Below are 12,393 nucleotides of genomic sequence, written 5' to 3' on the forward strand. Positions count from 1 at the left end.
CAGAATGAGTCTTCCCAAGCGATCCCGACAAGGAAGCCTTTTAAGGACTCACAAATTTAAGGGTGTTCACTGTGTGTAAGCTTTCGTGGGAGTGAAGTCTGCTTCAGAAACCTGAAATGCACGAGAGCTCGTGCCACAGTAAACTGCAGCACATGAATACACATATAACGAAGGCCAGCTACACACCTGAAATGAATTACTAAGAAATCTCAACACTGCATTTAAAAAACAACTTTCGAACCCTTGTCATTAAGAAGGCAGGTTGGAAAGCATGCAGGTTACATCAGTAGATTAAGGTCTTCCAACAGGCTTTTGCTTCACCCCATGATTTGCAGAGGAGATATTCAGAAACTTCATTTTAAAGCAGCAGGTAAGATAACCCCAGCAGATTTTAAATCATAAAATATGGAGCAAAGTAAAGCATGGAAATAAAGGCTTTTAGATCTTAAAATATGCCCTTGTGAGTTCCTAAATTTCCCTCTCCCCCTAGTCTAAAGACCACATGTTTGGTAAGTTTAAAATTATTTACTTAGAAACTCTCTGAAGTTCAGATCCATGTGTTTTTCCATACTGCAGTCAGAAAATGTTGCACAGGCAATAAAACTTGGCTTAGTTACAGTGGTGAAAGTTCCTAAATTTTGGTATAAGAGCTCAAGAAAGGCTTGTAAGAGCCATGCGGTCTGAGCTGCAGCAAACAGCTCTGACCTCACACGTTGCGCCTCTCAGATAGACTGGTAGGGGGCAGTCCCTCCCACGACAAGCTAAGCCTGGAAGGACAGTTTACTCTACGGTCTTAACCCCTTCATGCATTAATTAGACTTAAGCAATGTCAGCTATATGAGGCTAGTTACCCCACAGGATGTTCTGCTTCAAAGCTTGATTAGAGGCAGAAAGAGAGATGACAAAGAGAAATCAGACTTGCTCCAACACCTATGGAATATTCTTATTTTATTCTGGCTTGTTCTTTCCCTTTAAAGCCTCCTGCTTCCCCTTACCCTCCTAAGAAGCCTGTCAGCTAGCTCATTCCTAGGTCTGTCGCCTTCCACCTTCCTCTACTGTTTTCTTTTTCCAGGCAGTCAGACCTCACCTTCAACTACTGGCGCTTCTTCATCGGAACCCCGTAGGACTTTAAAGCTGGCCTCGGGTCCTTCCTCAATGGTCCTCAGAACCTCCTTTTCTTCATCATCCTTAGAACTGGGAGTTTCCTCCTCACAAGGAGCTTCTTTGGTTTCCTCCTGCTGCTTTCCTCGTCGAGAAACTCCCCTGCCCCGTGGCCTCCTGGGCAGGGGCGTTGCCATTTGAGAGCAGCCGTCTGAAGAGTTAGCGCTACAGCTCATCTGGGATGCCTTCCTGCTAGAGGCCACCCTTCTTCCTGTCTTGGGGGTGGCAGGCACTGGCTCTCTGGCAGCAGCCAACTGGGACGCCTGCGTGGCTTCCGGAGGATCTTCCATATCACTGTCATCATAGAAAGAGACCTAGGGGGGAGACAAGTTTGTTTTGCTTTCTCTTCACCTCCCCTTCCCCCAAAACTCTTACAGTAACGGAAGTCACTACCACAATATTTGGTGATAGCTGCTAGATTATATGTGGGGGTTGGGGGGGGGGGGGAGGTTGGACAAGTTCATGCCTTGATGGTGATATTATCATCTCCAGGTGCAGAGGCAGCATGCCACTGAATACTAGTCACTTGGGAACAAGCAACAATGGGAGACATCACTGCTCAAAACTATTATGACATTGTCCTGCTTGTTTGTCTGATTGGACAATGTAGAAAGCAAGATGCTGGGCTGTATGGGTCCTGACCCCATTATCTCTGCCTGTGATGGTGGTGGCAAGACTGGTGGGAGTTGAAGCCGAACAGCATCCAGAGGACCAAAGGTTTCTTATCCCTGCTTTAGAAGGACAACACAAGAATCCTGCTGGATCAGACCAGCGGCTGATCTAGTCAAGCATCCCATTTTCACAGCAGACAACAGATGCACCCCCCCCCCAAAGCCTGCAAACCAATTCCATAGATAAGCCATGTAAATATTTAAGGTATATTTTTAATAAACCACAGCAGCCACAATTAACGTTTCCATATTAAGACCATGGCCCAGATTAAGCAAGGCAACTTTTAGGTTCGTTTCATGCTAGGGTTGCTGACGTTTAATAGATTATTATTATTTTAATTGTTACCTTAATTCGAGATTTCGTTCTCTTCGATACTTTAGGGGCCTTTGGAAGTTTGGTGTTTAGCTTTGGAGAAGATTCCTCAAAAACCGCAAATGGAGCCTTCAGGCGCGGCTTGGCTGCTGAACGCTGGGTCGTCCTGGGAGCTGGGAGGGATTTCTGGGCTGGGGTACGGTGCTCGACAGGTGGTCTAAGGACAACCGGAGCAGCCTCTGAATCAGACTCAGCCAGGGCAAATGGATTATTAAGTCTGGTCACAGGCAGAGGTTTAGTTCCTTGGATTCGCTTAGACTTTGTTTTATGATCAGCTCTTGGCTGCTTCGGCGTTTTGCTTTTCAGGGGCAGCGTGCAAAGTGTATTGACCTCCTTTTCTGCCTTTTGCTTGCCTTCTGGGTTCCCGTGCAGAGACAATGGGGACTTCCAGGACCAAGCACTAGAAAATAGGTTTTCTGCACTGTCATATTGAGTAGAGGCTAGGATAGACATGGTACCCACAGCTTTGGCAAGCAGCAGCCTAGCCCTTTGGTATTGGAAGCCAAGCAGCCGAGTCTCCTTAGAAGACAGCAAGCTCAAGCCAGTCTCCAGAATGCCCCAAAGTTTCTTCTCTGGTCTGCCAGTGTTCACACTTTGCCAAGCCAGAGTCACGTAGATATGGGCCACCAGATTATCAAGAATCTGAACTGGGGACTGACGAGGCGTGACCCCCTTCTTGCCTTGAGAAACACAGGCCACCATGCTGGAGAGACGCAGAGCCACAGTGGCACACCGTTTCAGACTGGTCTCAAGGAGATGCAAGCCTTCCGCCCTGTTCCCAGATGCCAGCTCCTCCTCTGCAGAGGTGACCAGCCAGCCGAGACAGACGGCAGAGAGGACCACGTCAGAGCACAGCAAGCAGTGGCAGGCCTCTGGGTGATTCAGGAAGCCAGCATGCTTCTTCTGTTTGGACTTCAGCACTGGCGAGGTGGTTAGGGTCTTCTTCTGCAGAGAGACTGTGTCAACAAACTCGAGGGAGACCTCTTTCAAGAAAGGCTGCTCTTCCTCAGAGGGCTCTACACATGGACCTTGAAGCGTCTTGTTTTTAGACCTGCCTTTCCTGGGCTTGATTTTCACACCTTCTTTTTCTTCTTTGGTTTCAAAAACTGGAGGTAGAAAAGACGAGCTAATTGAGTATTTCCCCCTGGCACCAGCGGAAAACACTTCGCAAATCAATTTGAAAGCTTAAACACAAAATTGATCTAAACCTGTGTTTCCCAAACTTGGGTCTTTCAACTGTTTTTGGACTACAGTTCCCGCTGGTCCTGCTAGCTAGGAATGATGGAAGTTGTAGAACCAAAACAGCTGGAGACCCAAGTTTGGGAAACACTGATCTGAACCCTCCACAAAGGGAAAGTCATCTTCGGACTGAGGGGTGTAAAAGGTTCTTTATCCCCAGGCAGGACACACGAAACCAAGTTGCTCAGATTCCTAGCTCCCAATATTGAAAGGATGAAGCGTGGCACCTTTTCAGAGGAAGCCCACAGCGGATAGCTGTCAACGTTCCCCTTTTTAAAAGGGAAATTCCCTTATTCCGAATAGGATTCCTCGCAAGAAAAGGGAAAAGTTGACAGCTATGGCACAGCGGGTCTCAATATCAGTGTGTTTGAAGATCCTACACCCTCTCAAGCTGGGGCTGCTGATATTCTGCCCATGGGTGCCCTCAAAGCATCCTGCCTCTCCCAATTTTTAAAAATAGGGTTTTAAAAATTTATTTAGAGGGTCTAGTTTCTTGCCACCTAGGCCTCTTTCTTTGGCTCTGGGAGCCATCTGGGGCTGACAGGCACTCTTAGCATTGGAAAGGAAGGGGGACAGGCAGGTGGGGCTGGTGCTTTGCTTTACGTTGTACCCAGCCCAACTGCCCATTTTTCTCTATTTGTATTCCTTTTTTTTGTAAAGGGAGGATTTGCTGTTGCTTGCTAAGTGTTTGTGGAATTGCCCACTTTAACTTTGTGGGCACATGATTTTGTGGGGACGCATTGCCCGTGTAGGTGGGTTTGGCTTTTGGAGAGGGGAAGAGTTTATCAGTCTGGAACCATGCCCTCAAGCCCAGATCCACCCTTCCAGAGGGAGACTTGATTATCCCCTAGAGTTAAGTCACAGGGCAAAACAATTCCCCTTCTGCAGACGGCAGTTTGCCTCCCCATTCTTCTTGCAGCAAGAGGTTCCAAAGTTCTACCATCCCTGCTTAGGCTGCTTTAGGTGGGGTGGAGAAGCCTCACCTGTGCCCGACTCAAGAAGAAACAAGACCTGCTCCAGATCCAAGCGACACAGCTCCAGGTCACTGCGCTGTAGTTCCAGTCCACTCTTCAAGACCAGGAAGCGAGCACACCTGATAAGAGCAGGCCAAGGAGACATTAGAGGCTTCCCAATACTCAACAATTGAAACCTTTGACCTGCAAATGGCATCAGCCACACGCTGCACCCTTTCTCAACATGCTGCTCCGTACCAAAATTTCACAAAAGGCTCTCCTCCACCCTATGCCCATCACAGCTCTGCACTGATAACAGATTAAGGAGGGCTTGCCTCTGGGCTTCCTGGGTCCACATTTTTGAGAAGGGACTAGGCCAACACAAGTTCGAGTCTAGGTCTCTAATTCCCACACCTATGAGATTATCTGTGCAATGTTATTTTCATTATATATCAGGGGTGGAGAACTGCTGACCCCCCACTTTCAGGTGCTGGACGCCTGCTTCCACCAGACTCAGCCAACATGGCCAATGGTCAGGGGTGATAGGGATTTTAGTTCAGTGACATCTAAAGAGCCACGGGTTTCCCCCTCCTTACCCATTTACATTCCTTACCATCGAATAGATTGAAGCCTCATGGAGATTTTCAGCATTTCTAGGCAGAAAGCTTTTGCTTCATTGACAATCTCGATCTTGCTCAGGAGGGAGACAAAGCTCTCGGAGCAAACAAACATGTCAGCCAGCACCTGCCACTTCTGCACCAAGTTATCACCTGATGGTCAAATTTGTTTGGGGTGGGGAAAGAAACAATTAAGTTGCCTATGTGTAGGGCATCTTAATTTTACATCCAGGTGCACCATGTTTAAGATTTTCAAAAGAGACAGCATGCTGAAGTGTGGAACACAGTAACTCCACATACATTAAGATCGGGCAGGCGACATCTGCATTCTTTGGGACCACCTATTCACTGGGTACTTGTCCGAGAACTGGGGGGCAGGAGGCTTCCCACCCCCCAACTGAGCAGTTTAAGGAAGCCCCTGCACCCGTCCAGCTCACGCAAGCCAGAGTGTTATGGGGGCTTGCTCAGTAGGACTGGGGAGGAAAAAGGATCCAATATACATTCCAGACATTGTGATACATCAGCATATTGTGGTATTAAGCTGCTGATGTATCACAATGTTGAAAACCAGATACCGCCCAGCCCTAGTGTCTGCCTCATTTGATAATTCTTTACCAAGGTAAACCATACTGTGCACCTCATCTACATTATACAAGCATTCCCTAACTAGCACAATTTATTCTGCAAGCCATGGAGAAAGCCTCGCAACCACTGAAAGCCTCTTTCTGGGATTTAATTGGGCATTTTGCCCACAGGTTTCTCAAACCTACCTATGCATCCAGAAGAGTTGGAAACTTTTTTTAAAAAATGCAGCTGAGTATCCAGATGTTGAACTCTGCACCCAACATCAAATATTGCAGCTGCATTTATTCTGGTTGCAAAGTTGCAGGTTTACTTCCCTGCATTTATTTTTTTTAAAAACCCCATTGCTCAGATGAGGTGAGCTGTTGAAGTTTCATTGCTTGAGCTTGGCAGAGTAAATGAAATAAGAGAACAAAGTAAAATAAGGAGTAGCAACTGGTGGGCCATTTGCTTGTAACAATCCATAGATTTTATGCGGTTAGGAAGCCGTTCCAGTACCGAAGGTCAACCAAGTTCCAAGATTGTATGCCGAAACATATTTGGTTTATTTTCAGAGGGAAGAATTCAGCATAGCACTAGGGCTATTGTTCTGTCAGTGCAAATTTTCAGCTTGCCAGATGGAACAATTCCCCTTCTCACCTCCCCTTGCACTGTTCTAGGGGCATCTCCTGCCTCCCAAAGGCCAGTTTGGGGGAATGCTGGGGGGGGGGGTGACAGCAGGGAAGCCCCACTGCGCCAACAGAAGCCCTTATGTAGGCTTCCACTAGTGGGACCAGTTAGCTGCTGAATAACACCCAGAATGTGTATCTCTGCCATCTTTTATGGAACAACTTCAGCATCTTCAACTAGAACAAGTTATAATTTTTAAATCACTAAAACCAGCATATGGACAGTCTAAATTTAGGTAAGCTACTCCACTCATTTTTCCATGACACCTTTTGCACAACTGTCTAGCCCAGCTGCTCCCAAATGCACCAGACTACTTGAAAACTACTTGAAAATAGGCCACTTAATAATTTTTTGTCTGTTGTCACAACCATAATGTGCTGTGCTAGGTGCTGCATGATTACTTAATCGTATTTTTATTGATTTCCTACATTGTATCCCAATTTGCATTCCATAAAATTCTAAAAAGCTTGTAAAGCACAATCCATAGTGATGGTGCTATATCAGTACTAAAAAACAGCAGCTGCTCCCTTTCAAGGGTAGATACGGCATATCGGTTTTATCCAATAGATCCTTGGGCTGAAAAGGAACTGGTAAACAGCAGCAATATTCCAACAGTGGACCACTTCGCCCCACTTTAGGGAAAGTTTCATGCATACAGGACTTTGAAAAATAGCAAAATTCTTTGCACACTTTCAGAGGATAGCAATAAACATTTTACCGTGATCTACAAACTGATGCTCTGAAACATCTTTAGCAGGCATGTCGCTGATAATCAGTGAGAAACTCAACAGGATGCTGCGGTAGAGTTTGTGAGCATCACCCAGAGCCGTTTCAGGGGTCCTCCACCCTGCATGAGGGGAGAGAACACACACTGTATGTTACTACTGTGTTCAACAAGCTTTGTAGTTTCAAGGAAACCTTTCCACAAGCAACCCATATGAAAGGACCTCTGTGCGCTGCCAATATTTGGGAGATGTGTTCAAGGGAACAATACGCAATGCCCACATAAGGGATAAGCACGTCTATTAGGCCTATAACTATTGGGATGTAGCTTACAGAACACCCAGTGGTTTCCTAGGGCCGTACATTTTAAGGGGCAACCTGCTTTCAGAGATGAGAAACTCTTGATCAGCTCCCAAGAAATGCAAATGCTCCCTGAACACAGTTCGCAATTAAGAGGGAAGCAGATTTTTACTTCCAAGACTATTTACAGGACTAGTGCATGGTGGGAACCTCTTCTACACACAAGGAAGAAACTTCCATGATCTATGACACTGTTGGCATGGCTTAAAAACAGGGCTGGGCAACCTGGTGCTCTCCAAACATTATTGAACTCCCCACTCCTATCAGCCTCAGCCAGCATAATCAATGACCATGGATGATGGGAACTGGAATCCAAGAATAACGGGGGGGGGGGCACAGGTTTGCCATCTCTGGCTTAAACCCTCAATCTTTGCTTGTTGGGTGGAATTTACTACAACCCAAGAACTGCAGGTTACCAACCAACACTGCTGTTCTGCCCAGAATTTAAAATTGGCTGTTCCCTTTCCACTTGGGAATGACATGCTTTTCACTGGCTGGGTGAAACCTAACTCTAGTATGTTCCTCCCATACATCTGGAACGGAACATCTTCTCTCTGCACTTGAATGTTTGGATACCCTCTCCAGCTCACAAAGTTCTCAAAATCTTCCATTCATTTACAATTCACTTATTGACAAGTGAATTGCAAGTATCAGACGAGTACAGATTGATGAGATTTCACCTCTCCCTATTCCAAGAATCTGCTGATGTTCTCTGCTGATTCTCCAGAGAGGAGGGGGGGTGGTTTCTGCTCTCTACTTATTCCGCTCCAGCCTCACATCAAAGAGAGAGAGACTGAGTGTTAGAGAGAGATCGTGTGTATAGATAAGGTTGCTGCTAAGAGCAGCTGCAGACACGCAGTGCAGTTCAGCATTTTTCGTTTAGACCTCATTTAGCTCTGTATATAGTTGTGTACTATAGTTGTAGATAGAATAAAGAAGATATTCTACAGAGCTGCTCTCCGTGTCGTTTATGCTCTGCTGTACTCTGCTGTGCGACGACTTGTCTTCTTGTGGAAGTGAATCCGGTGCTCACAACTCTAAGCTGTGAGTCCACAGCACTTTGACCTGTTCCTGTGCAGAAGGTGGTCTCTGGAAGTGCTACCCAGCTCGCCTAGCCCAGTCAGGGCTGAAGTGGATGAGTCCAGTTCGTGGCACTGGCTCAAGGGCAATGCTGACACAGATTAGTATCAAGGAGGAGACGTATGGATGCTTCTGCACTCACCTTGAACCCAGAGTTTTTGCCTCAGTGCCAGTGGGAGGGCAGAAGCTGGCAGACCAAGGTAAGCGGCTGTCAACTGGAGAGCACTGGCTCGGAGCAGGTACCAGACCTTGGAGGACCTTTGCAAAGCAGGGTTCTGTAAGATTTCTACTAGAAGCATAACACCTTCTTCAATCTGTCCACAAAGAGAGGGGAGGAAATGATCAGTTGCAAAGAAGACTGTCTTCCACTGTGCACCAACCAGCATTCGATTTATGCTGCAAAAGCTTACGAATGCAGATGATTCTTGACCCCAGCGAAATTTTCTGAAAGTTTGGAAGTGCCTGCAATTTGACACCCATGTGTGCATTTCATAGCTGAACCTAGAATATCCCAACCTGATCCAGCATTCTCCTATCCATACTGCAGAGAATAGGATAAAAACCAACCCACTTGCGGCTAGCAATGATCTACGTTTATAATTAGCCCAGTAGTGGTGGGGCTCCTCAGTTCATTCCTGCAGAATCCCCGCAGAATCAAAGCTCCAGCCCACAAGTACAAAAAAAGTTATCAAGCCTGGATGGATCTTGAACAAATTGAGGTGCAGCCTAATTGTGACAAATGGTTCAGCCGCTTCCAGAATTAATCAGTGCAGCCTACTTATGGGCAGAAAGAATCACATATTGGCAGAGGGGAAATCTTGGTTTTTGAATGATTCAGCAAAGTATTAGCCATAGCATAATGCAGTAGGCTCCCTTTTAGGGTCCTACGGACCCAAAAGCATCGTTCCCATGTGGCTTTCTACTCTCTCCTTCCTGGCACATGTACACACAAACGCTTTTTTACTGAAGATAGTTCTTTTAGTAACCTGGCTTGCTTGCCAGTCTCAGTGCTGTGCAGTGGATGTAAAAGGGCAACCCCCACGAGGATACCTTGTGGTTTGCTAAGCACAGCTTGCTACGGAGCACAGCTAGTGTTTGATTGGTCAGCAGGCACGAGTCATTCTTTCTGTCCACATTTTGCAGGCATGATTCAGCCTCCTTTAAAGTGGTCTGCAAGAGAATAAAACAGGACAAAAGAACATTAGCACAGCAGTTGTCTGCTAAAGTTGAAATAACAAGAGTTCAGCCAGCATTTGTCCCGTCTATCAGCAGCTGACCTTAATAGCAGGAAGTAATGAGAAAGCCATCAAGAAATCAGGTCTATGGGGCCTCCAACAGGAATAATCTTGTCTCCAGATTGTCAACTTCATGGCTCATACAGTGGTTGTTGTTGTTTAGTCATCTTAGTCGTGTTCGACTCTCTGTGACCGCATGAACCAGAGCATGCCTTGGAAACTCACTTTCTTCTCAAAGCTTCTCCTTTTTTATGTCCATGGAGTTTTCTTGGCAAAATACTGGAGTGGATTGCCAGTTCCTTCTCCAGGTGGATCACATTTAGTCTAAACTCTAAGCTATGACCTGTCCGTCTATGACCTGCATGGCATAGCTCATAGCGTCTTGGCGTTATTCAGGCCCCTTCACCACAACAAGGCAGTGATCCATGAAGGGGCATACTGTGGTGCAGTTGCTTGATTGTCTCATTTGCCCTCACTGAGGTTTATTTTGGCTATTTGCTTTCAGGCCCAAGTCAGACTGCTAATTTTGAACCAAGGCCTCGGGCAGCTATCATTCTCTACTCAGCCACTGGGAGACAAGATTGAACTGAGCCCCAACAGCAGACGTCAAAATAGTTCCTACCGCCACAGTTGTCAGATGGCCTCCTGAGGGAGGTCTGCCCATCTCTCCCACTGTTGGCTTTCCATCATGTATCAAAAGCATGATTCTTTGGCAGTGCATTGGGAAGAAGGACCCCCACAGTGCAATTTGCTATTCAGACATCTCCAATTCTGAGGCCCCCAGCAGCATTTTCCTTTCTTTGTTAATGCTTTGAGTTAAAGTGAATTGTTAGTACATCTGGTGATCCTTTTTAGGAGGTGGAAAGGCATAGCATGGCTACATCCAAGCTGTACAGTGGTACCTTGGTAGTTGAAAGGCTTGGCTCTTGAACAAATCGGCTCTCGAATGCCACAAACCCAGAAGTGAGTGTTCCGGTTTGGGAACAATTTTCAGAAGCCAAACATCTAGCGCGGCTTCTGATTAAGTGCAGAAAGCTCCTGCGGCCAACCGGCAGCTGCGTCTTGGTTTTCGAATTGTTTTGGGAGCCGAACGGACTCCTGGAATGGATTAAATTTGAGAACCAAGGTACTACTGTATTGAGGAAGCATATTCAATCCTCACATTTCTCAGATTGGCAGCCAGTAGGGCCCCGGGCCATAAAAAGCTCCATTCTCAGTGGTAGAGCAACTTTAAAGCCCCAACTTCAACACCCAACATCACTAGTTAGAGAGTTTCAGGTGGGAGGGCTGGGAGAAAGACCTCCAACAGCTGCTGCCAACTGTGCTGGGGTAGATGAAACAGAAAGTCTCCTAGCAATAAGGTGGCCATTTTTTAAAAGGGTATTTGTAACAGTGATACGTATGTAGGGCACAAAACCTAGCAAGCTTCCTTAGGCAGAATCAGATCCAAGTCCAGTACTGTCCACATTGACTGGCAAAAGTTATCCAGGATTTCAGAGAGGGATCTTTCCAGGAGATGCCAGGGACTTTTGCAATTCACTACTCTTCATGCTCACCTCAGCGTAACTGGGACATTCCAGATGGAGAAGTAGCTTGGAAATTTGGCACAAGGCATTGGTCTTCCCCACAGAGTCTTCAAGCGCCCCGGAGAGAGCTGTGATGAGGAAATAACTCTCTATGGCCTGTAATGGCTGCATAATAAAAAAGGAAATAAATCTATTTAAATATGTGCAGGGTGGTGGGGACCTAATCCAGTACAGTCGGGGATGGTCAGTTTTGCTATTCAAGGGAACTCTGCTCACAAGGACTCGAGCTCTGTAATAAAAGTTGCCATGACCTAACAGGAAAGCCTTCCTGGGTGTAGAGGAGATCTGCTCAGATGGCATTCAGATACAAAATCTGATTCTAATCAATCCACTCTTCCTTCCCAGTTAAGCGGCAGAGTAGCATTGCTCCATGACCTTTTCCAGAATGTGGAAAGCAGTCAAGTTCATAGAATAATACATCTGGAGACTTGTTATAACTTCTTTCCTTTAGAAAATGAAATTGAGCAAAAGGCCGCACCTTTAACACTTTCATTAAATGTTTATAGGTCCATATACAGCCAGACATTGCTGCCAGCTCTGGTCCACTCACCGTGGCAGAACTGGCCATTTGGGTGGAACCGCCCTCTTCAGTTCGAGGGAAACATTATTATTTTATTCCTTGCATTTATATACAGTGGTACCTCGGGTTACAGATGCTTCAGGCTACAGACGCTTCAGGCTACAGACTCTGCTAACCCAGAAATAGTACCTCAGGTTAAGATCTTTGCTTCAGGATGAGAACAGAAATCGTGCTCCGGTGGCAAGGCGGCAGCAGGAGGCCCCATTAGCTAAAGTGGTGCTTCAGGTTAAGAACAGTTTCAGGTTAAGTACGGACCACCAGAACAAATTAAGTTCTTAACCCGAGGTACCACTCTGTACACCACTCTTTTCCTCCTTGGAGCTCAAGGTGACATACATGGCTCTCCCCTCCCAATTTTATCCTTATAGCATCCCTGTGAGGTAGGTTAGGCTGAGAGATGGTGACTGGTCCATGGTCACCCACTGACTAGACAGGCCACTGGTGTGATCCAGCAGGACTCTTCTTAGGTTCACCAAGAAGCACTAAATATTGCAAGCTCGTTGTAAGAGCTTGTGAGCCACTCTTAGTTTCTCGTGCTGTCTCTGCTCCCAGTTCTCGAATCAG

General features: G+C 46.4%; 1 protein-coding gene across 3 annotated transcripts in view; it reads right to left on the reverse strand.

The window, feature by feature from the left end:
- Nucleotides 1–12,393, reverse strand: part of ESPL1 (extra spindle pole bodies like 1, separase) — a 38,941-nt gene that overhangs the window by 9,615 nt on the left and 16,933 nt on the right. For all 3 annotated transcript variants that reach the window (XM_083489768.1, XM_083489769.1, XM_083489767.1), the window contains exons 12-19: nt 11,220–11,354; nt 9,479–9,598; nt 8,571–8,742; nt 6,984–7,112; nt 5,011–5,167; nt 4,428–4,537; nt 2,179–3,311; nt 1,088–1,475 (exon numbers count right to left, since the gene is read on the reverse strand). In XM_083489768.1, the coding sequence (XP_083345894.1) occupies nt 1,088–1,475; nt 2,179–3,311; nt 4,428–4,537; nt 5,011–5,167; nt 6,984–7,112; nt 8,571–8,742; nt 9,479–9,598; nt 11,220–11,354 (2,344 nt within the window). The remainder of the gene's footprint in view (nt 1–1,087; nt 1,476–2,178; nt 3,312–4,427; nt 4,538–5,010; nt 5,168–6,983; nt 7,113–8,570; nt 8,743–9,478; nt 9,599–11,219; nt 11,355–12,393) is intronic.

This window comes from Podarcis liolepis (assembly GCF_965112155.1).
Source record: "Podarcis liolepis genome assembly, chromosome: 2".
Classification (NCBI taxonomy): domain Eukaryota; kingdom Metazoa; phylum Chordata; class Lepidosauria; order Squamata; family Lacertidae; genus Podarcis; species Podarcis liolepis.